The sequence below is a fragment of the Pogona vitticeps genome, chromosome 11 (assembly GCF_051106095.1).
Source record: "Pogona vitticeps strain Pit_001003342236 chromosome 11, PviZW2.1, whole genome shotgun sequence".
Classification (NCBI taxonomy): domain Eukaryota; kingdom Metazoa; phylum Chordata; class Lepidosauria; order Squamata; family Agamidae; genus Pogona; species Pogona vitticeps.
Genome location: NC_135793.1, coordinates 8,932,167 through 8,957,626, shown reverse-complemented (window position 1 = coordinate 8,957,626; position 25,460 = coordinate 8,932,167). Strand labels below are relative to the sequence as shown.

Here is a 25,460-nt window from a genome sequence, read left to right as displayed (position 1 = left end):
GGCTCCCATCATCTATTAAGTGCACGATAAGGAGTAAAGCAATGGGAAATGACTTTTATTACCTCTTTATTCTGTGCTTTATTCTAGCGCCCTATTCAATGGTTTCTCCAGCTGCAAACCGGAGCTCGCTTCCATGCTACACCTTTCCCAGCGGTAAGCAGTCCCTTACTGGAGCTGAAAGCAGGAGCAGGTTGTGACCTAGGTGTAGCAGTAGCATGGAGGTGGCCTCCTAGGGGGATGAAGCTCCCTCTCCTTGTTCTTATGGGTCTTCTCTTCAGCCTTTCATCCTCAGTAGACTCCTGCGAGGTAGGCTACTCTTTTGCGTGGTGGCCAGTGAATTTGTGTGTCCTTGACTGCTCTGGCTTGGCCCACCCGTCTCCATCTACCACTGACCTGTACAGCCTCCGAAGGATTCCCTGTCATCAATGCACCGGTGACCCAAAAAGAGCTGCCCACTTCTGCACTATGACGCCAGCAGATGGGGGGGGCATGCATACCGATTGCCTATTAGATTCCATTTCCTTCTTAGTGCATTTTTGACCATCAAAGACCCGAAAGGTCTGGGGTCAGATTGTTTGAAGGACTGCCTGAAGATGGGCAATGTGGGACCAGATGCTCTTTAGAGGCAGCCCAGGAGCCTAAAAACTTCCTTTTTTTTAGACCCAGAAATCTCCCAGCCTGCATGGACAGGCTGAGTACAGGGTTTTGGAAGCTGTAGTCCCAGAACAGGGCACGTTTCTCAGTTCTTAATAGCCTTACATCTCTGGAACTCTGGTAAACAACCATAGGTTCCTGCAGTGATGGCTTTGATCTAGCTCAGGGGTTCCCCACCTTGGGTCCCCAAATGTTCTTGGACAACAGCTCTCAGAAACCCTGGCCGGCACAGCTCGTGGTGAAGGATTCTGGGAATTGCAGTCCAAGAACATCTGGTTTGAAAAACCACTGAGCTAGACTTTTGAAAACATGGCAGTCCCATCTGGCACATGAACCATGGCACCATGCTGGCTTTCACAGATTAGTTCCTATCTTTTTAACATTTTATGGTTTAAGACGTCTCTACTGTTAGCCACGGATGGGAGGATTCTATCCCAAAGATGAGATACACAGTTATCACACAATAAAACGAATCACGAGAGAGGCCACAAAGAACAGCCCCAAGGGATCCTGCTGTTCACATAGATAGAAAGGGTGCCGCATGATTCTACTGGGCAGGTGAGAGGCTTCGAGCTGTTTCATACGAAAATCATTGTTGCACATTTTCCGAATGCCTTCAAAAGGCATTAAGGAGAAGATAAATTACTTAACCAAGAGTCCTTCGGCAGGTTTTAACTGGAATGGCTCGGAATGGACACAAACTCCCATTTTCACACTTTAGGAAACAGCTCCATCTGCTTCAGGATTGCTAACTGCGAGCTGGAAGACATTTCCAGGAAGGGGCTGAAATGGAGCTGAATACCCAGCATGGTGGGGAAAATCCAGCCTAAACGGGCCTGGATTCCTCCAAGGCTTTGTTCTCTATTGGTATTAATGGGAGTTACTCAAGCACATTGCAGGAGAAAGAAAGAGCAGCCCCTTTAAGTGGTGGTATAATCGTCTCTCAGAGGCTCCGAGCACCATTTAGTCTTCTTTCCTCCCCCCACAACAGACACTCGGTTATTACACCATGGGAACAGCATGCCCTCGTGGTTTCACAGTAATTTCTCCAGTGCCGACAGGAAGTCTGGGTTTCAGCAGCCTTTTCCTCAATATACGGCTTAGGCTGCAGAAACCAATCAAAGGGAGAAAATGAGGTCTTGGGGAACCCACTGGAAAAAAGTGGCAAAACATGGTCCCCTAAGTGCAGCCTTGCGCGGGTGCAAAAGGATGGGGGTGGGTGGGTAGGATTTACCATTCCAGACAGTCCAATCAATGGCTGAAATCCTGTTGCACCATTATGCAAATCCTGTAAATTTTAGACACGAATTGATGCAAGTTAAGAAATCTCTGTAGGCATCTGTTACATGCTGAGGCAGAGGTCTCATCATGCAATAGATAATACCAATGGATATTTTTAAAAACACACAACAGTTTGCTTCCAAAAACTTATGCTCTTTGTGTAATGGCGCAACAGGATTTCAGCCAAGCTTTTTTGATTGCAAGTGTGATCTACAATGAGTGCTTATGACTCTATGCTGCCATTACTTCATGGAGTCCTCCATACAGAAATGCAGAAATCTTCCGAGTACGTAAATCTCAGGGAAGAATCAAGAAGTGCAAGCCTCAACACTGGCTGAAATCCAGTAGTAAGTTGCTGAATCTGGTGAGTCAACTTCTATTTAAGATCCATGGGCCTACTCTGGGTGCAACTTACTACTGGATTTCAACCAACCATAACGTTCTACCTGTGAATTAGCCTAGGGTGACTGTACAGCCACTGCTGGAGAAAGAAGGCAGAGCGAGATAGACCTGTCATGGCACGCTTGAGTTGGACGGGACCTCACAAGGTCACCTAGACTAATGGATCCCAATCTTTCGCCCTGTTTTAGATGCTTTGGGTTTCAGTGCCTGGAAGCCCCAGCCAGAGTGGCCAACGGTAAGGAAATTCCAGGGACTGAAGTCCAAAATATCCGAAGGTCCAAAGGTTAAGGACCACCGCGTTGTAGCCCTTCGCCTATGATTGGTCTGTGATTAGCCAAGGGATTTAGGACAATCTCCCTTGCAGCCACCCAGACGCTGCAGGTATGTTTGGAAAGGCAGCACCGTCTGTTGAGTGAAAGTTCCAAAGCTATTCTGAAGCTCCAAACCAGTCTGTTTCTGGGCACGTGCAGTAGCGCAGCTCCGGAGTTGCTCAGAACCTATTCCGGTCAATGCACTACTGACAATAAGAGGCAGCTCTCTGGGTCCGGTTGCCACTGCAGCGAACCAGCTTCCCTTCAGGGCGTCCTTCCACTTGACAGCATGACTCACTTAGACGTCAGGGAGGTTCAAGAAATCCCTGAACCATCTCTGACAGGAGAATAAACCGTATGTGCACCAAGGAGGGGAGTTTCCTCTGAAGAATGAGAAGGAGGATCCACTTCAGCAGGCATTCAGGTCTGTCAAATCAGTCTGCCTGCTGTGTGCCTTCTGGATGAATCCTCATTGGGGGGGGGGAGACCTGGAGCCCCTCAAAGCCAAACATCACAAAGTAGCAGCCCTTCTCATGGGACCCTGATGTAGGTCAGCAGAACGGGGGTCAGGGGGAGGCTGGGGAAGATCCCAGCAGCACTTTCTCATCAAGATCTGGACAGCCCTCCGTCTCCACGGGAGGAAGACACTGGGTGGCCACTTAAACCCAAGGGCTAAAGATGTCCTATGGCCGGTCATCCACCAAAGAAGTGGCCGCCCAGTGAAGATGTCCTTAGGAGTAAAGGGCTACTCCCCTCTCTCCCACGCACATCTTAATGCGGTGAGGAGGTCTAAGTGTTCTGGGAAGCTGAGAGCAAGACCATTATGAATCTGAACTTCTAACAGGGTTGCCCAGGGCAGAAGAGCCACAGATGAGACACCAGGCTAGAATGCATCCACTTCGTAAGAGCACCCTATCAAGAATCCAGCAAAGAAACCTAGGTATTTGAACCATCTTATGCCACTCTTTAGCAGCCGGATCACATCTCAGCCCCGTAAGGCTCATGGAGACACCTACTATTTGAATGGCCTTTTATTTCACTGCTTTCCCCCCTGGGTTTGTGGAAGGCGTTTGTGGGTTTCTACAGTCTTGGTTGTCTTCCAAAAATGGGAAACCACTGTGATCAACAGGCTCTACTACAACTCGGCAACGTAATCCTTGGACGTGGGATTTCTGCAGCACTTACCTAAAACCCCTCCCTCTGTGCTTGACGAGCGTAGGAAGCCAAAAGCTGACGAATCCATAGCAATTATTCCCAAAGTCTTTGACTGGAGGCTGGGTGGAAATGGAGTCTCCCCGTGATGCGGAGCACTTAGCGGCACTCTTAACTGTTCTGCTGACTGACAGCAGAGGCTCAGCACCCCATTCCCCTGCCCCCCCCAAACACCTTGTTCTTAGCAATTTATTGACATGAGTCAACTCCTTTCCAAAGGAGGTGGTCTGTTAAGCACTTGACTTTTCTATCAAGCTAACAATTCCATATTTTGGAAGCCCACACAGATCACCATAATCATGCACAGTAATCATGAAAAACAAAAAACAACAAAAAACAACAACCCCAAACCAAACAAAACCTGAAGGGCTCTGTGGCTTGGTTGTGCTCAAAGTTGATCCCCTTTCATGCCCACCAGTGGCATCCAATTAGGTTTTTTTTTCCCATACACAAACACTCTGCTTTTCTGAGCATGATGTGGGTGGCAGAATCAATACGTTATATTCTGTGAAATGCACAGAACAGGATAGAAATACCAAAGCAGAGCCCTTGCAGTACTGAGAAGGATCCTAGAAATCTAACTTCTGTGGGCCAAGGGAGGCTGAGGCCGGGTTGTTCCAAACAGTAGGTTTGGGGCTTGAAAATATGCATTCTCTGATCTGAACAGGCTTGCTAGATGGACAATGGATGGGTTTTGTTGGTGTTGTTGAAAATATAGAAAATCCCTCACTCAGCAGGGGTGGAGGTCTTAGATACAATCTGTCTGCTATTTATCACGCTGCCCTTTCATCCATCCCCAGAAAGATCAGGAACAGACCCATGACAATGTGGGTGGAGAAGGACTGCAGAAGTGGAATTATCCCTCACCCCTGAGTCATTTGTCCATCTAACAAGCCTATTCAGACCAGGGGGAAGTGAAACCAACGTGGAGGTTCTATCAGGGGTCTCCTACCCACTCTCCTCAGACTGAAGAAGCTACTTGGATGAGGAGCGAAAACGTTTCAACCTAGTAAGAAATAAGTCCAGTTGCCAGGACTCAACTTCCAGATGCATACTCTTGAGTTTTGGGTCCCCCGCATAGCTTGCTTTCCTTCTAGGAACATGGATAACACTTGCTGAATTCTTTCTGCTCACTGATTTAGGCTCAAAATGATGGGATGCCGTGATAAAGAATTTCCAGGCTCCTTGAGATTGTTCACCTGCAGCAATATATGCCAGAGAAGAAGCTCTCTTTCTTCCCCCCCCCCATCAGTGTCGCTGGAACTTGTGCAGCGTGTTTCTGCACAAAACCCGTGCGCTTTCAAGCACAGCAGAAGTGAGTGACATTTCAGAAGGACACAAACAATCCCTCCAATGTTTCTAATTTTTTAAAATGCTCAAAAATTCAGGACTCTGTCGGGGAATAAAAGAAAATACCCATGCCTCCTTGTAGTCAAGAAGACAAATGTTGCAGTTTCTCATTCTTGCACACAAAAATGAGAAAAGTTAGGATTCACATCCTTTACATCGTCTGCTACTCAATTCAAGCTACCTTGTCCCCTCCAAGCTTTGCTGCATTGCTCGCGCAAGGTGAGGGAGCATGAGATGGTTTTTATTTTTTAAACCTCTCTATCGCAATTTTACAGTAGTTTGGTCCTGAATAGGCAATCAAGACTCGTCGGATTTACAAAAAACCGACTCTCGGTAGGGAAGAAAACTGCAAGAACTCCTTTGTTGTGAAGGGTTGGTGCATTCTGGTGCTCTGCGTGAGGGAACTGCTACAAGGAGTACTTGCACTTCAAAACGTACACTACACAACGGCCTACTGAAAGCAGTTTTGATAACTGAGCCATTCATATCGAAGTCTCCCCTTCCTCCCACCCCCAACAACCTGAGGGGGGATAAAAGGCAAGGAGTCTTGTGGTCCCTGCAAAAAACCCACAAAAAGCAAACAAACAAAAGCGTAGTCGTTAAGCTCCTTAAAGACCAACTGCTCTATTTTGATGTACGTTTCATGGACAAGTCCACTTCCTCAGACCTTCCAGGGCCTGAAAGACTAACAAAACTTACTTAGTACAAGATTTTGTGGAATATAGCTCACTTTTTTTAAAAGATCCTTCCATTGTATCAGTAGCCTGTGTATTTTGCCACTGTGGCAGCTAAAGAAGTGGGTGGAAAAGTGGTCCATGAAACTTTATGCTGACTAGAACATGGTCATCTTTAAGGTATCACAATACTCCTCATTATTTTGACTGCTACAGACTAACCTATCCGACCCTGTGAAAGTTTTTTGGGGAAAAAAATGAAAGCCTGGGCCTGGTGAAACGTACTATTTGTCTTCAGCCTGGCGGGCTCACTGTTCCGGCTGCCAGCCTGGTTTATTGCTTTGACGAGGAAGATGTACCGCGTGCCGCTCTGTAGCCCATGCACTGTGTAGTGATTCTGCTTGATGTTGGGGACGATCATCCAGCTGTCCATTGAGTTGTACAAGCCTGCAGAAGAGAGGGAGAGAGAGCACAGAGGATCGGAGGTCAAGGCTACCGCCTCCAACCAACAGTACCACCTAGTAGGAGCATGGAAGTAATTAATTACACAAGATTAGTAGCTTTACATTAACTTCTTTCTTCAGTAACAATGACTGAACTAAGAATGTGGTCACATAGGGAAATAGATCACAATTTGGATCACTTGAGTGATTCAGTGCTATCTATTTCTTGGTGATCACATGATGCACAGGGAAATGAGGTCTAGCCAGACCCTGATCTTTGGAACTCCCACCCACAGGAGGCCCAATGGGCCCCATCTTTGCTCTGCTTCCACAAGCAGGCAAATACTTTTCTCTTCAGGAAAGCCTTCCCTCAATAACCAGCTACTGTGTGTGATTTTTATATCGACTGTTATACATTTTTGCTTTGACCGGATTTCTAGTGCTACTTGCGTTTTCCATTTTTGTGTTTTCCATTTCTCAGAGTAACTTTTTAAAAATACCTATTTATTTTGACCTTAATATTGCCTGTTAATGTTGTAAGTTCCCTCTTTATTAATTGTAGTTTTAAATATTGTCTTTTAATGATGTTAACCATCATCGTACACTCATTGTTTTCAACTTTATATATTGTCTTTCATTGTTTGTAAGCCACCCTGGGTCCTTTTCAAGGAGAACGGTGGGGTATGTATGTACGTACGCACGTACGTACGTACGAGCAAGCAAGCAAGCAAGCAAGCAAGCAAGCAAGCTGGACCTTTCTGGTCCAGTAGCAGGACTTCTGCTTTTTAGGGCTGGGCTGGAGCAATCCCATGGCAGACAGAATAGTTGCTCTAAAGGACATCATTGTCCCTGTTAAAACTGCCTTTGCAGCCATCTGATTGCACCTTAAGTTACATTGTGAACACAACTCAACGGGAAATATCTTCACTCCTTTTGAGGTATAGTTCTAACTCTTCTTGTTTTGTTTTGTTACTTTTATTGTTATAGGGATGCAGCCTTGCTAAATAGCAGGTAACAACTACCATAAGGTTGCTCTGTCTCATGTTCTGTTGTGGGTTCTGGGTGGCATCAACAATTGGGAAAGGAGAGTTGTGTTTTGTACCTCAAGCCGGTGGCTTGTAGCACTCAAATGTTATTGTTGAAGTAACTGAAAAGTGGCTATTTTAGGTGCTTTTGAGAAACAGGAAAGCACAGTTACTTGGAAAAGTTATCTACTTCTTTGAGTTTTGTAACTATAAAAGTAACTAGTTACTTTTTAGAACTTTCCAAACTCTGTATCTAGTACAGTTTCTTCCAATGAAGAACTAGGTACGGAGAAGAAATTCATAAAGGTCTTGGGGGAGGTAGTGTTGGTGGTGCAATCTTGTCAAATTTGGCCCTTCCAATCAAGCAAGCAGACCAAAGTGCATCTGTGTGCTCAAACATTCACATGTCAAAATGCTGTAATCTGGTGTGCAACTCAAAGAATGCACACAATCTATTTATTAAGGAAAAGTGCATGCAAAAATACAGGTATTGGGGAAAAACATGCACAAACCCCCACCCATCCCTCAGTGCATCTGACTAATCCAGAGAGATGACTGGTCATTTGGTAATGGAACGAGAGAGGAACAGAAGAAGCAAAGCGCAGCCTAGGCTGGGAGAAACACATTGTTTGCAATTGATTTAATTGCCTATTTAGCAGGTTCAAAGGAAGCCTGAGAGAGGGGGGACATGAAGCAAAAGGCTTTATTTATTGTGCCACAGAGACCCATTAAGCCAAAGTTGGTCCAGCCACAAGCTAATAGTAACAAGAACAACATACGTGTCATCAAGTCAATTTTGACTTATGGCAACCCTTTTTGGGGATTTCCAGGTAGAGAATACGTACTCAGAGAAGTGCTTTACCCTTCCCTTCCTCTAGGGGCAACCTTGGGACTGTGCAGCTGGCCCAGGGATACACAGGCTGGCTCTTCTCCCTGGAGGCACAGCAGTGGGGAATCGAACTCCCAACCTTTGGCTCTGCAGCCAGATATCTAAATGACTGAGCTATCCAGAGAGCCACAGGCTAGTTTAGCCTTTCACAGATGAAGGGTCTTCCAGCTATGTCCCTGAGGCCATCTACCAGCCACTTCTGGAATCAGGGTGCTGGTTTACTGGGTGGACTATTTGCCTGATTGAATGGGGCAGCCCTTTACATATAGGTGGCTTACTGCATTAAAACAGCAAGCAGATAACAAAGCTCAGAATGAGATAAGATGAACTAATCGCAGCAAGTAGATTATTTGGGCTCTGCTTTCAAGCCCACGCTCGTCAAAAGCGTCCTGGCAGCTGCAGCAGTGGGAGATAAGGCCTGCTCTTAACCGCCAAGGTCAGTAAACCCAAGATGACATGTGTCTTCTCCCCTTGCCCCGGAAATCCTGCAAAGCCCCAGAAAGCGACTTACAGGCAGGAAACAATCATTTTGACAAACTGCTGGTTTTTAGCGTCACCAAATTGCAAAACACCTGAGCGCACCTACATGCGTGGGCGCATACACCTGCGTACACAAATTCGCAAGGCTTTGAATTGGGAAGATTGCAGATTTATTCCTCCTCCCAGCTATGCAACAGGAAGTAGAGATGGGCAGGAACCACCAAACCGTGGATCCTGCTAGTTTGTTTGTTTGTTTCTTTTTTGGCCAAACAGAGGATTTCAGCGCTTCCCAGCCCCTCCGGTGGGCATCCACTCAGAGTTAGCACCCGGGCTTCCCTGCCCCTCTTCCTCTGGAAGCTGCCTCTAAGTAGAGGCCTGGCAGAGGGGATGGGACCGGGAAGTACCAAATACTTGTTCATCCGAGAAACGAACTTGCCAAACCAGTTCGTGCCCATCTCTAACTGGAAGACATGTAAAAACTTGAAGTTTCGCTGATGTTCAGAGACACCTGTCCTTATTATATTAAAATGTTTTTTCGCCTGATGTGAGAATACAGCCGTTATCTTAGAAGAAGTACTGCCTGCATATCCAATTTTCCTCAACTATGCTGTCTGGGGATTATGGGAGATACAGTTCAATTCACCCAGAGGCTACTGGACTGTGAAGAGCTATTCCATTTGTGAGAATCCCCTTTTTAATAGCAGAATTTGCTTGCTGTCCATCTAAACATTTTTTAAAAAATACATAAACTACTTGATTAATTTAGTCAACTCATTCTCTATTTTTAAAGTCAATTCAAACGTTTTTGTTTTTAAATTGACTGAAATGAACAGCAACCTTTCTTGTAATTAGCCTGGTTGGGCGCTCTCTGACTAAGTTTGATTAGGAAAACATAATAAATGGCCAGGTGCCAAATTTTGTTAAGAGATCTGCTTTTTCCATCTACTAACCATGCTAAATAGCACTCAACTAAATTGCAGAAATGGTAGAAACCTTAAGAAATCTATTTAGTGCTCGGAATAAACACTGTACCTGCAAAAAGAGATATATATTCATTTCAGCATGAATTGGGAGATCTTAAAGAGAGAAGCCTATCTTGGATACGGAGATCGTCTCTGGAATGGCGTCTACCCAAACAAAAGCCCCCAGTCTCTGGTCCGAGCGATAGTTCTATGGCAGTAAAACCTACCGAATATGGTAGAGCTTACCTCCAGGTAACGCTCAAGACAGGGTTGCACATGGTGTGAGTGTGTTTCTCCACTTGCAGTGGGAAGCTGAAGGCGGAAAGAGCTTAAAGACTCTTTTGGGAAGGTGTCCGGCACTCAAAGGATCACATTCAACCGATGAAGCTGCCCCCTTATTTGTGGGGGTGCCATTCCCAAGGTTGCTAAACTGTCGGCTTAATCTACAGTAGAGGGCAAACCCTCCTGGATGACGTCGCAGCTGCTTCTGAGGGGCATGGCTGCCCATCATTATTCTTCTTTCTCATAGGTGATTAGAGAGCTTGCATAGAGCCTTTCCTTAGGCCAATCATAATGGCATGATGTAACCAGTGTCCTATCTGAACTCTCTAACCGATCTGTATACTGTCCACTATTTGTGAGTTTGTAAGGTTAATAAAAGCACAGTCCTCCTGGGGGGCAGGGCAGAATTCATTGGGAACCCATTCGGTGTTATTCTGCCTCTTCTACTAGCCGCCCACCAGGAGCACCGCAGGCAGACATCCCTCTGTGTGTGTGGCTGACTTCTAGCTCTAAGAGACTATTGGCTATCCTAAATATCTGGTGATCATCATAAAGCCCATCAGCCTTCTCATTTCGTGACTCCCAACACTTATCGTCAGTAGAAATGAAACCTCCGTGTCAATGGCCCCCTCACCGTGGCCAACGCATGCGACAAAGAACAAGCCCCGTAGGCAGCTGCTAATGCCTTCACTTGCAGACCTCACAGAATGCTAAGTAAGGTGAGACAGGCAGCTGCCACTCACAACGGGCCCCTCGGCTTCCACTTAATTTCCTGACTGCCAAAGGAAGTTTCTACTGTGTTAGAGGAGTGATTAGACGAGACAGGCTGTCTTTTAAAAAAAAATGTACCTGGAGGCCTTCTGCAATATTGTTTGGAGGTGAGCAGGAGAAGGGGGGGTGGATCAATCCTTTTGTTACAAGCCCACTGGGCCATGCCAGCTCCTCTCCTATCTGTGTGCCTGCACGCACGCAAAAAGCAGTGTGACACACACTGGCTAATGGCGCTCTCCGCAATAGCCAGGAGAGAGAGAGAAAGAGAGACCGGCTGGCCAACGGGACTGGGTTTTTATTTCAAAGTGATTCATTCCTTCAGTGGCCCACCCGCCTCCGTGCCCAACAACTCAATTAGGCCCTCCATTTCTTCAAAAGAGCACCGAGCGACAAGATCATCAATTTCTCTCTCATCCTCCCCACCCCCCCTGCGTTCTTTGGCCGGCTGCCTAAAGACACGTCCCCTCCACCATCCCTCATACCGTCCCTTGCGGGCTCTTGCTTCTTCACACTAATGCAGTCCCCATCCCTGCCAGCATTGTCCCGGGAATGGCCAACCCCCAGTAGAAGAGAAAGGCACGTCGGTCCTCCCTGTTCTTTGGCAGAAAGTAGGAAAGAACAAGGAGAGGGAAGACATCCCCTACAGCAAGGGTAGCCACAGGCCATCTGCCACCTAATAACACTTCACCCCTTGGTGCTATTCTGTGTATGAAAAATGTTTCGTTCTTCTCACAAAAAGTACCCAGTAGTGTATGTGGGGACCAAGTCTACGACATTCTCCTCTGCCCTTCTGGGGCCTGGGAGGGGCCACTTTGAATTTTGAGGGGGAAAAAGCCCCCCAGGTCACAAAAACATAAATAGGTACCAAAACTTTCCCTCGAGCCCCTAGAGGGGCCTTTAAAAATGAGAGGGGTACCAGCAGCCTGGAGGTAGGTATAACCCTCCAGAATCCAGGGTAGAGATCTATGGACTTTGGAAATTGCCCAGCCATAAACTGAGAGATCCCATTCTGTATCTCCTAGCTACTGCTGCCTCCCACCTTTCCTGAACTCCTCTGTTAATAACAACAGACTCAACATAGCAATTCCGTTCAGACATTGATTTTAAAAAAGGTACCAAGATCTCAAGAACAACAGCAGAGAACAGATAATTATTGTGTGTTCTCTGTTAAAAAAAATCTCCTTTCACATAGAAATTTAGAATATCAAGATGAGGCTAGGGCCCTTCTCCCTGAACTGCTAGCTTTTCACTTGCAGAAAAAGCACTCGTCTATGAGAGTCCCTTGCCTGTTTTCTGAAGCAATGCTGGAGGACCGTGCTGTGCATCCTAAAATAATACAAAAGGACTCACTGGGTGCTTTTTTCCTGAAAAGCTGAGCTGGATTTCAGCGAGAGAATAAAATGACTGAAATTCGTTCTTGTAAAAAAGAAAAAAGGATTTAGGGTGGTCAGAGTTTGGTGGGGGAGGAAAGCATAATCGGAACAGGCAACAACTGAGCGTGAAGCTGGTATTGTGTTTGCAGATGTAGTTTGTTACTTCTCAATAACTGTTTTGGGAAGACAGCTTTCCTGCTTTTTTTATCACATCAGGTTAACGTCTGGCCACTACCCTTCTCTGTTATCTGCAGCTTAACCCCATTACCTTTCCAACGGTTTCTGTTGCCAACGGGCTAATTCAGAAATCAGCAAGCCACTTTGGAGATTTGTCTTTACACGATCACGTTAAAATACTTACAGACAATTCCCTCTTCTTCCCACTCAGCACTACACCGTCGTTTTCCAGTGTTGCCAAGGGCCCATTCACAATCAAACGGTCGAACGGAGAGTCTGGTTGGAGGGCCAAAGTGGCGGAGTGATGCCAGCTTCTGCGGGAGCCCCACTGAATTTTCAGCAACTTGGTGGCAGGACAGAAAGTCCTACTCGTTTCTACAGCCCACACCTGTTTTGCCATGTGTTGAGCTCTGCCTGGACCTACCGAATCCATTCCCAAATCTGCCAGGTTTGCTGGTGTGTCTGCACTGATTTACACTTTGCAATGATCTCAGCCTATAAGCCTCTTAATAGGCATCCCTGGGAAACATAAATACATATGTTGCTCTACTCATGTCCCCCCCCCCCATGCAGGTTTCCCACAGGGGTATCTGGACAGAGGATGATGGACAAGGTAGATCTTTGGTGTGATCCATTGTGATTCTTCTTATGCCCCCCCCCCACATGCACACACTTAATACTACACAGTGATATTTGACTGTCGGTCCTGAGATGTTATTGGCCTTCAACCCCCAGAAACATTTGACCAGCATAGCCAAGGTTGAGGGCTTCTGGGAAAGTTAGTTAGTTAGTGAATTAGTATCGTTTATAGGCCATCTTTGTCCTGGTGAAGGGACTCAAAGAACATCTTGTACCCATCACTGTGCTATAATTTTAGATAAGACTGCATGTTCTGACATGCCCCCTGTTCGTTTACAGGTCTGTGTGAGAAGCAGAAATTCAACAGGCAAGACTCTATGCCCAGCATGAAGAGGTTGTGAACTGGAATGATTCATAAGTTGTATTTCTGCCTGCCATAAATTCAGTGCTTCTCTCTCACTCTCTCTCAGGCAGACAAGCAAACACACACACACACACACACACACACAGAGAGAGAGAGAGAGAGAGAGAGAGAGAGAGAGAGAGAGAGATGTCAGAGTTCTGGAAACAGAGTCCCTCTAATCTGATAATCCTTCTCCTTAATTATCTGTGGTTACTCATTGGAAAAACAGACTGTGGGTCTGTTCAGGATCTTTTTTTTTAATCTCACAGAGGCTACAAAATGGCTGCTAGTTATGACTGCTATATATTGCCTCTAGTATTAGAAGCAGAGCTTGGCAAAGTTACCTTTTCAGCTTTGGAACCAATGGGTGGTCCCAACTATAGTAGACCCATAAAATCAGTGGGATTTATATATCAGCAATTAATTCCACAGACCCATGCTAGTTGGGACTACAAATTGGATTTATACCTTGGACTATCGCTTCCAGGATCTTCAGCCTGTGTGACCACCTTAGTTGTTGGTGGTGGGGATTCTGGGAGTTGTAATCCAGAAAGCAACATTTCCAAGCACTGATGGGTAGCAGTAGGGTTTTTAATACCAATTGCTTGAAAACATGAACGGGGAGGCTGTGTGTTCTGCTTTTGTGTTTCCCAGAAGCATCTAGCTGGCAACTATGGGAACAGAACGTGTCGGACTAGACAACACAGCTCTTCTATTTCTCTACAGAGACCTTTTTTTAAAAAAAACAGTCAATAGTTATTTATGACAATAAGCCAATAAACCTCTAAGACAGCCATTTCCAAACTGTCTTCCCGAGAGCCCCAGGGGAGGCTCAGAAAGCTTATCAGGAGAACCTGGATGAAGAGATTACTCCCGGTGACAAGCTGTCCAGGAAACAAGGGGGGAAGGAAAATCTTCCCCTGGCTGATTGACACAGGGAGGAGGGGGTCACAGAGGGGAGACCTTTCCAGTTCTTGCAGGACAGTCGAGTATCCTCAGCAGCGCCTCCCGCACACCATTCCTCAGTGCTGTTCGTGGCTCTGGCTGTGGCAAGCTTCAACATGCTTGTGGGAAAGGGGATGGAGAAAGCCCCTGCAACCTTGCTGGGGAGGATGATTCCAAGGGCCCAAACCTCAAGGGATCGCATGTCCTGCTCCAAGGAAGAGAGTAAGGTGGAGGGGGCCATTTTGATCTATCCACCTACCCAACCGCCAAATTAAGATTTCATTCCCAACATGATTTTTAGAGTTGATCATTTCAACCCTCTAAATCAAAATGGTTTTCAAATAACTGCGCTTATTTTTAGACCAGAATGGTTTCCTTTATTTGAAGCTTATACAACAGTGGCCAAAATCCTGTTGATTAGTGTAGTAAATTGCAGTAGGTTAGGCTCCCTGGGGGGATTTAGCAAGCCAACTTTTCTGTAAGTCTAACTATGACCTGCTATGCTAGAGGAAGTTGCAGGTAGAGTAGGCCCATTTAAATCAGTGCAACCTACAGAAGAGCTGACTCACCAAATTCCCATTGATTCAATGGACCTATTCTAGCGGAATTTATTGCACTAAGCAACAGGATTTTGACGAGTGACAAGGGAGACAGACAGAAAGATTAAAAGGCACAGAGACATACCTAAAGAGTTGCAGTCTCAACCTACAAAGAATTCTAATTTCAGAAATTACAAGTCATGTTTTCAGCAGTCAGCATTCTCCCCGAGCTTTTAGAACACTTGCTTGTTCTCTCTCCCTCTCTCTCTCTCATACACACACACACAAACACACACACTTTTGTCCTCCCCGTGCCTGTGTTTTGCAGGATGGGGGAGTGTGGGACTGAGCTCCACAGAGCTGCCTGCTATAAAGACCTAGAAAACAAACCCAAGTACAAAACAGGACTGACAATGACGAGTGAATCATCATGGCCGTCGGCAAAGCCACAACCTAAATGCCAACGTGGAAATCTGTCAGCATCTTGTTCTCTCTCTCCGCAGTGTGACCAGGATTTTCTGACTGGCAGGGATGATGATGCAGACATGCCCCTTGGGCTCCTCTTTTAACTCAGTGTAACTTGCAATTCTCACAGCAGCTGGTGGGGGAATGGTTTTTTCTCCGTAGCTACATATTCTTCTGAACCTCTGCGAGAAGACAAAACCCTTTGGGATGGCTTAGCCTGGAACAGGCAATTAAGGCCCGTTTGCTTTACAAAACACCCACTCTTGGAGAGAATAGAGCATAAGCTCTAGAGCATACACACTTTCAGGGCTGAAACTGCCTGGCCAACAGGTACTTACTTATGAAATTGGCTTGGCCGGTGAAGATGGTGTACTGCAGCTCGTAGGAGCTGACACAGAACTCATCGTCGGAGATCCAGTGGACGGTGATGGTGTCATGGGAAGCTGTGCAAAGCTCTTCACGGACCAGCGGTGGGTTGGGGGCTGTGGGACAACAGGGGACACAAGACACAGGCCATCAGCAGCTTTCCAGTTGAGGCTCTGAAGTGCTTTGCAGAAGAATGAAAATGAGGCAGCTTTAAAAAAAAATGAGGCTCTTGCAATCACTTGAGCTCCACTGAAACCCTTTAGAAGAGGTCTAAGGTGGTAATTTCAAGAAATAACAAATAATTTACAGGGACCAGCCCCTGGTGAAGGGTGCATGTAGAGTCAAGAGCAAATGAATAACTATTTCTTCAGGATGGAATGCAGGAAAAAGCAGTTCTGCAAGGCTGCAGAAAAAGCTCAGTGTGGGGACAATGTTGGGCCCAACGATTGGCATCTCTACGAACAGCATTCATAAGCTAGCCGCTTCACCCTGGCAACCCCTCTCCCCTCATTCTAGTTCTGCAACTCTTCCGCTTTCCTTAAAAAGTCAAGCAAAGAATGAGCCGCTATCTCAACACAGAGAGGTGTACACTATTTTTTTTTAAATTAAAAGCGGAACAGCGCACACGGCACACATGAAGGAAAGATGATGCATGCAACTTGAGAAGCAGCATGTCAGCCAAATGCTTTGTGGAGGTGGGGGAAACTAGGCGGGAGGAAAAACAGAGGAAAATCCTCTTTGAAAGGCAGGCCCGTGTCGCTCCTTTCACCAGCCTGGCTGGCTGCTCTGGAGTTGCAGATTTCCAAACAGCAGGGGATTCTTTCCTCAGGTGATTTCGCTCCATGTAAAAGATAAAATAGGCCACCCTCCCACTGCAGACACATATATTTCTGATGTATTTTGAGGAATGAGTTTGCAGCCTCCAGATGAGTGCATCAGAGAAAGCCGTTCCGCGCTTGGCTTGCCCCGTTTTAAAGCCCTTCAGAACAGAAACAAACTCCAACGGACTGCAATGACTTTTCCCTGTTTCCTACATCAGAGGCAGTCCATCTGATGCTCTCTGGTTGTTCTGGACTACAACCACCACAATCCACGACCCCTGAACAGATTGGCTGGACTGATGGGAGATGCAGTCGGAGGGCAACTGGACAGCATCGAGTTGCTGGTCCCTGTTCTAGACAGAGGGTTCAAAATTAGTCCAGGGAACTTGGACTGGGTTGGAAGAGGCTGCTCTCCTAGTATCCTCCCTCCTCCAGTCACAAATAGCCATCAGCAAGGAAGCAAACGCCATCGCTTGTGTATCTGCAAGCAGGTGAGGGCCGCCCTCTCCACAGCTCTCTGAAAGACTGCAGTAAGAGGAAGCCTGACATTCGCCGGCAGCATCAAGTCTGTTGAGAACTGTCGGAGAAGCACCTTTAAAGCCATCTTGCTGCGGTATATAATTACATGCCGCTTTAATCAGTTAATTAATAGGTTCGCTGCTTAAAAGCAAGGCATCTAATTTGCTTAAAGATCTGTAACCAGATGATGGGCAACCCAACAGGTTTTCCAAAAAACCTTGTATGATGCCACCGCTACCTATCTGATGCAGAGAAAATCCAGGAAACTGGGGGACAGATAAAGGAGGTTGAATGACATTGTGTATGTCGCACTAATTAAGTTCAATTATAATGAGTAGGGGAAAGGTCTTTCAGCCGCTGGCTTCACTTCCTATCTGCTCTTATGAAGACCAGGGGTGTATTCACACTAACCGTTAACAAGAGTTTAACACCACTTTAACTATCGTGGCTCCATCCTATAGAATCCTGGGGTTTGTAGCCTTCTGATGTATTTAGAATTATTATTATTTTGGTCAGAATTCTCTACTGTCCTCCCTTTGAAATACTGCGGAGAATTCTACATTTCTCACTAGAATATAAATCTCAAGATCATGTAGGATGGAGCTGCGGCACTTAAGCAACGTCAAACTTATATAACTTGATGGCATTGATACATCCCTCTCTCTCTCTCTCTGCAGTAGTTGGGCTAATTCCATGCCGCCGAATTCTCCCCCTCTCTGCAGCTTATGCCCGTCAGGAGATGTTGCCGGAGCAATCTGGAGGCCCCTTGCGTAAAGCAACAGATGGCTGGGAAGGGCAGCCATCCACAGAAGACAGAGAAACGTGGCATTAAGGTTGCAATGATGAAATCTGATGCATGCATTTAGACATAATCAGGTTAACAAACTAATTAAAACCAAGTCGCCATGTCAAAATGTTTGTGTGTGTGTGTCTGTGTGTCTGCGTGTTTTGATAAAAGGGAAGGGTGGGGAAGCCTGGGATGTTATTTTAATTTGAAATCCTCAGAGCATGTTGCATTCCACCGTTCAGTGTCAACATCTATATGCCCTACTCTGGAAATCAGCCAGATTCGCAAGCTGAACAGCCAAAGAGCTTCCAGCAAATGTCATTAAAAGGTGCATAATTTTTTAGCGCAGTGGTTCCCATCCTTTGGTCTCCAGAACTTCCAATATACAGAATCCCTCATCACTGGCCATGCTGGTTGGGGCTCCTTGAAACAAACACCGAAATCTCAGGAGGATGAAAGTTTGAGATCCACCATCTTCGGAAGCCATAGCAGTCGCCCCAAAAAACATTTTCACAAGGAGAGAGGGACGCAAACCTTCTGCCATTCCATGCCACTGCCGTGAACGAGACGCACTGTCACGTGCAGGGAAGTCAAGAGAAGCAGAAAGAGCACAAAAACTAGGGCTGAATTGCTTCCCAAAGATAAGACAGTTTGCACCAACTAGCTGGGCACTTTATTTGATTCTTCTTCCATCCTGTTTTCACACTATTAGACACCAATACAGGGATTGTCACAAGGGAAATTTCCAAGGGGTCAGCAAAAAACACAAAGAATACTCTGGTGCCCTAAAGGTTATGAGGTTTCATTTGGTGAGCAGATGCCTCAGGACATTCACCCGGGACTGTGTTTGCCACAATTTGGAAGCTTCTATGACAGGAAGAAGACTGTAATCTTCTCCTTGCTTTAGTTTGTCTTCTGCAGCCATTAACGGCACTCAATAAAAGCTCTATTACTCTTCCACACAAATGGCTTGCTCTCTTCTTAACTACTCTCAAATACAGTCTTGAGAGGATCAAACCTCTGGCTAAGACAAGAACTAATGAGAGACTCTTCAAAGCTCCGGTTTGGGTTAAGGGACAAGAACTCTCTGGCAACCTCCACCAATGGTGCATCCAGGAAACAAGTCCATTTGGGTCCTGCTCTTCCTCAAACGGGTGACACCACTAGAAAACCAAATTATGCAGGAAAAAGTTTGCCTTTGCCATACAAAAGAGAACTTCTCAGAGTGTAGGCCTGGGCAAAAGATTATGAGATTTTGAGCACATTTCCTACCCGAACTTTAATCGATTAAGGAAAATACAAAAAAAAAATACCTTTTTTGCAAGATTCCACGCACACACAAAAAGAAAACCGTCTCACAACCTGATACAAACAAACAAACCTTTGGTCTAGAAGGGTGGGTTAGAAATCCAATCCAATAAAATAAAATAAAATAAAATAAAATAAAATAAAATAAAATAAAATAAAATAAAATGAAGGAAGGAAGGAAGGAAGGAAGGAAGGAAGGAAGGAAGGAAGGAAGGAAGGAAGGAAGGAAGGAAGGAAGGAAGGAAGGAAGGAAATGTTGATAGGATTAAGGAAAATCAAGCCAGAGAGATTTTCACAAACCCAACTGAGATCCCTATTCGTCCAGAACAGTCAGTGGTGAAAAATCATGGGAATTTTAGTTCAGCAACATCTGGAGGGCCACAGACTTGCCATCTTTTTAGTACAGTGGTTCCCAACTCCCAGAAACTCTGGCCAGCACAGCTGGTGATGAAGGCTTCTGGGAACTGCAGTCCAAGAACATCTGGGTGATCCAAAAGTTGGGAACCCTTCCCTAGACAGGCATCAGGATTTTGATGAACTGGTATGAGACGCACATGTGAATAACTGGGGCCGCCTCTGTGAATCCACTCACAGGATCCGCAATGAGACATCACTAGCCAGGCCCTTCGTGGGATTACCCTTTTTTTTTTTTTTTGCTCTGAGGGATGAGAACGAGAACCACCGAAAGACGAAAGAGATTGTAACTTCTGACTTTAAAGAACCTCAGAAACATTAAGAAAATTACTTCTGCCTGTCCTCGTTTATAGGCATTTACAGCAAAGATGGAAGGTTTCTGGAGTGTTTTTGCATGACAGCTCCCCAGAACCGCACATTATGTAAGTTGTAGTCCAAAACTCAAAAGGTTCCCGTCTTCAGTGTGCGGTACTGAAGAAATGACAAACAGACCAAAGCAGAAAAAAGGATGGAGACAAGGGAGGTGTGTGCGTGTGTGTTTGTGTGTCTCGGAATGTCACAAACCTGTGAGATAATCCAGCCCCTCCAGCAGTTTCTTCTCTCTGGAAAAATCTAAAGCAAAGTTTTCAAAGGCATCGTTAAAATTGATATCAGGTATCAAAACTTGAGAGGATGCAGTTGCCATGGCGACCCTGAAAGACAGAAGAGAACATCAATATACATTAGGAAGTGCTTGCAACTCCCAGGCGGCACTTTGATTTTTGATTAAAGAACTGCAAACCGTCTTGCAGTGACGGAATCTCGGGGTGGCCCTTGAGATGCGCATGCGGGGTCTCTACGGCTTATGCAAGAGTAGCCACGGTGGAGCCTGACCTATGCCGACAACCAATTCCCACATCTGTTGTTGATATCCACAGCAATTAGATGCAGATCCACAATCTAGCCCATTCACGCCTGATGGCTGGGGAAATCACAAATCTCTGGAAACTACAGAGTTGGCTTCCATGACTCCCAATGTTACTAGGCTATTGGGATAAGATTTATTTATTTATTCATTTTTGTGGGAGTGGAATATGAAAGAAATGATAAGGGAGCAAGGATGATTATAAGATGGAGACACCACGATGTGGAGTCCCTGTAAAATGCAGTGGACAAGGCAGGGAAATCACGGGACAAATGCTTTGCCTGAAAACACCTAGAGCAGCAATGGCGAACCTATGGCATGCGTGCCACAGCTGGCACGCAGGGTCCTCTCTGCGGGCACGCAAGCCATAAGTCACCGGATCGCTACTCCCCCCCCCATGCAGCCAGACCTGAGGAGGGACTGCAGCCATGGTGCTGGCGACCCGACATGTGGCGGGCCAGGATCCAGAGCAGCTGGCGCTGACGGCAGATCTGGAGTGGGGTCTTGAGGCACCTCTGTGCCTGGGATTCCCCCTTCTGCTGCCACTGCTGCCTGCTGTTTCCCTCACCCCCCCACCACCCAGTTTGGGCACTGGAGCCCAAAAAGGCTCGTCACCACGGATCTGGAGTCTTAAATCTTCCAGCAGCTTTCAACTTTTCAGATTATGCATCTCATTTAACATCCCCGAAGCCAAAAGAAGAGACAGACACTGTGGTTCTGTATTTGTGGATTACTGCCCATCGACCAAATTACTCATTTTGCATGTTAAGTGCTTCCTACTTAGGGTGACCCTCCCTATAAATGTATAACCTCTGAAAGGCTGTATCCTTAGCAGGCCTCGCAAATGACAGGCTATGGCTTCCTTGATTAAATCACTCTACCTCATGTCAGTTCTTCCTCTTTTCCTGTTGCCTCCCACCTTTCCTATTATTATTATTATTATTATTATTATTATTATTATTATTATTATTATTATTATTATTATTATTATTATTATTATTATTATTATTATTATTATTATTATTATTATTATTATTATTATTATTATTATTATTATTATTATTATATTTTTCCATTACACATACATTTGTTTTCCAATTACACATAAATTACACACATAGGGTTACATGAAACTATTCATTTAGAGTTAGCTGATGTGTCAGATTCATGCTGTTGGCTGGAGAACATTGGAAAGCAGTTCTTCCTTTATGCAGAACTTAACTTTCGGAACTGTTTCACTCTTGATTAAAGCTCCTAAGTTTGCATGCAAAGCATGTAAGACACTTAGGCTGTCAGGCCATCAAGCCTCACTTCCATTTACTCAGCTAGGCAGCAGCTCCCCAAGGAGCTGAGCGTAGACCTCTTCCAATACCCAAAACACCTTTTAACTGGATCTCTCCACAAGGGAACTTGACACCGCCTGCACGCGAAGCAGGTGCTTTGCTATTAAGCCAAACTGCTCCTTCCATTCATGCATGATTTCACAAGAGGTTGCTTTACACTGCTTCAGGCCATGAGCCCACTCTAGCCTAGTTGTGTCTGCCCTCTTCGGTGGGCATGTTTCTGAATACCGTACACTTCTTTCACCTGGAATTGCTGGAACCGAGCCTACTGTATCCACAGCTGAGCTAAGGATGTTGTTTCAATGGGAAAACAGGAAACTGTGAGCAGACCACCACACAAAATTCTTGCCTTCAACAGCCTCCCCACAATCCAGATATCCGGGACTACAACTCACAAAGAAACTAACTGGGAAAGCAGATGGGAATTGCAGTCCAGCTCATCAGGCAAGCATCAGCCTCAGAAATGCAAGTCTACAGTGATTGCGGATGTTCCAGACAAGAGGTCCTTTCCAGCCCTATTTGAAGATGTTGGGAGACTAAACCTGGAAGTAGGATCCAGGGCTCCGGGCTCCTCTCCTCAGAGAAACCGTACCGTTGTGCCAGGAAGTGGATTGGACTCTAGAAACACATCTTAAGTTGCTTTTCTCCAAAGCAAAACAAAACAAGCCCACACATGCCCTGTATTCAATCTTCCAAGCCATCGCCACAACAAAGTCACCTCACGCCATCACAGTCGAGGGCTTTTTAAGCAAGCAAAGTCTCTTTAATGAAACAGAACTCATTTAGGGTGGAGATGGAACTAATCAGTTAAAGGAAGCCATTAACCATACCTTACTCAAGGCCCCTAAAGGTAAAGGTAAAGGTTCCCCTTGACAATTTTTGTCCAGTCGTGTTCGACTCTAGGGGGCGGTGCTCATCCCCGTTTCCAAGCCATAGAGCCAGCGTTTTGTCCGAAGACAATCTTCCGTGGTCACATGGCCAGTGCGACTTAGACAAGGAACGCTGTTACCTTCCCACCGAGGTGGTCCCTATTTATCTACTTGCATTTGCATGCTTTCAAACCACTAGGTTGGCGGGAGCTGGGACAAGCGACGGGAGCTCACTCCATCGCATGGATTCGATCTTACGACTGCTTGGTCTTCTGAGCCTGCAGCACAGGCTTCTGCGGTTTAGCCCGCAGCGCCACCACATCCCTTTCGCCACCACGTCCCTTACTCAAGGCCCCTAAAGAATGCTTATTTGCACGCCTGAATAAGATACAGACCAAGCGTGTGTCATCTCTGGCTCTATCCGGTGCTCTCTATGGAAAAAGTCATTCCCCCCCCCCCTTGGATATGTCTCATTCTGCTCTGCTCTCTCCCCTCTCGATAGTGCTACTCAACTCCTGCTTATCCGAGAGCTGCTGCCAGAGTTGCCTGAACTTCACATCTGAAACGTTCCCTCTTTGAAGCTCCTGATCGTGCTGCTCTCTTCTTCTGACTCTGACACCTGAACTACACCTGCGAAAGGTGCTCTCTTTGGCGCTACCCATAGCAGTCTTTACTTCTACTACGGCGGCTGCTACGACGTACCTACTAGACCTTCTCTCAGCCTCACCTGAGACCCTAGCAAAGACCCAGTTGGGTTGTATCTTTTCTTCAATGAGGTCTGCTCTCTGAAACAGGACAATGAGGAAAAACCTGGGCTCTGATGCACAGCCATGTTCAGAAGTATGATCCAATCATTCCCACATTCAATAATGATGATGATGGGGGCCTAAAACCTTCCCAAGTTACAGAAAAACTACAAAGCAATCAAATACCACCAATGCTAGAAAGAAGGGTTCCTACATCAGAAGGACGGCACATTCTAGTTTCCAGAAATGAGGTCTGGTTATCACAGTCTACATAGGTGCAAGGATTCAACTACATGTCTCTTCATTTTGCTTCCCCCCCCCCCCGGTCTGATGGGGGGACGGCACAATTTAGCATTCTCTTTGATCTCTTCTGGTGGTTTGACAGTTGCTCTGACTCCCAGCTGTTAATTTGGCTGAGCTAGAGGCACTTCTGTGTCCTTAAGGAGAATTTTGATTAAATCAGTAAATAATTGAGAGCAACAAAACCAAAGAATTCTCCTTCTCTCCCTTCCTGAGAGCTACGCTGGGGGGCGGGGGGAGAAAAAAACCGCACAGCAGAACCAAGAGACCTAATTGGGTAGCTTGCAAAGATTCAAGGTTGCTCACGGCGGTTAGAGAAAAAAGGGGAGTCAAGACGGTAGCTGGATGATGCCACCGTACAAACCTGCAGATGCCTGACTTCGTTTTGATTTTGTCAGCAAAGCAGGTCCAGACTTGGCTAATATTTGGACGGAAGATCACACGGAATGCCAAGGATCACCTGGGAGAGCTAGGAAATAATTCTACCTCCAACCGAGAAATCCACTGTTTCATGGCTGACGGTTTGGGGCCAGGATGAACCAAGAAGAGACAGTAACCCTGTGTATATACCACTGTCCCATTTAGTGCTGATTTATTACAGCATGCAATGTTCAAGGTGTCCCCTTTGTGGTTTTTCAGTGGGAACTTTGTCTACCTAAAGGAGGCCAGGCCTCTAGATTTTCTGCCATAAAGCATAATATTAAAGTGCCCCATTTAGTGCTAATTTAATTAGTATTCCAGTTTCTTGAAACCAATGCTGAGTGCTAAGCTGGGTAGTACTGTATAAGGCAGTTTCCTATGCTCAGGGAAGGAGAGGACAAACAGTTCCAATAATACCGAGCAGCACAGACCAAGGGTTCAACAAAGATACAGGCTTCCTCTGTGTGTACACAAGATTCCCCTCTCTCAGCGTGGGGTGAGGGCCATGCAGGAACCAGACTGGAGAAATCTGCCTTTTCTGGGGATTACAATTCTGGGCCAGGCTTGAGAGGGGATTCCTGGACCTACAGTTAGAAAACCAACCAACCAACTTTTCTGTGTTTTGGTCATGGGCCAAAGAGTTACTGCCCACCCTTAAAACGGAGGAAAGGGATCCTATCAGGCAGTACCTCTCTGCCACATTCTTTGCCGTCTGTAGGAACCGTGCATGGTCATTCTCCTTCAGGATGTGCTCGGCTTGGTTGATGAGGACGGTTGAACGTTCCAGGCACTGCCGGCAGTTGGCTACCTGCTGGGCCAGCTTCCTCAGCTTCATGACCTTGAAGAAGGAGGGAGAAAAGAACATCATGCTTAATAACAATACAGTGGCGCCTCGCTAGACAGTTACCCTGCATGACAGCTTTTTTGCTAGACATTGACTTTTAGCGATCACTATAGTGATTCGCAAAACAGTGGTTCCTATGGGGGAATTTCGCTGGACAATGGTCCCTGCTTCGCAAACCGATTTTCACTAGACAACAATTTTGACAACTCCCTCCACACTCACAAAATGGGTGTTTTCGGGATCTAAGCTTCGCAAGACAGCTATTTAAGCAGCTGATTGGCAGTTCGCAAAGCGGCTTTCCTATGGCCGATCTTCGCTAGACAACGACGATTCTTCCCCATTGGGACGCATTAAACACGTTTCAATGCATTCCAATGGGGAAATGCTTTTCGCTAGACGATGATTTCGCGAAACATCTATTTCAGTGGAATGGATTATCATTGTCTAGCGAGGCACCACTGTACCTGTGTGCCACTAAGTCAATTCTGACTTACGGCGACCCCTTTTTAGGGGTTTCTAGGTAGAGAGTACTCAGAGGTGGTTTCCCATTCCCTTCTTCTGGAGGGCAGCTGCCCCAAGGCCACCCATGCTGGCCCTTTTGG

The 25,460-nt window shown here is 46.1% G+C and overlaps 1 protein-coding gene across 1 annotated transcript in view; it reads right to left on the bottom strand.

Moving 5' to 3' along the window:
• Positions 1 to 25,460, bottom strand: part of MID2 (midline 2) — a 203,299-nt gene that overhangs the window by 6,569 nt on the left and 171,270 nt on the right. Inside the window, exons 5-8 of the mRNA XM_072981397.2 lie at positions 24,704 to 24,852; positions 19,997 to 20,124; positions 15,556 to 15,699; positions 6,170 to 6,331 (exon numbers count right to left, since the gene is read on the bottom strand). Coding sequence (XP_072837498.2) covers positions 6,170 to 6,331; positions 15,556 to 15,699; positions 19,997 to 20,124; positions 24,704 to 24,852 — 583 coding nt within the window. The remainder of the gene's footprint in view (positions 1 to 6,169; positions 6,332 to 15,555; positions 15,700 to 19,996; positions 20,125 to 24,703; positions 24,853 to 25,460) is intronic.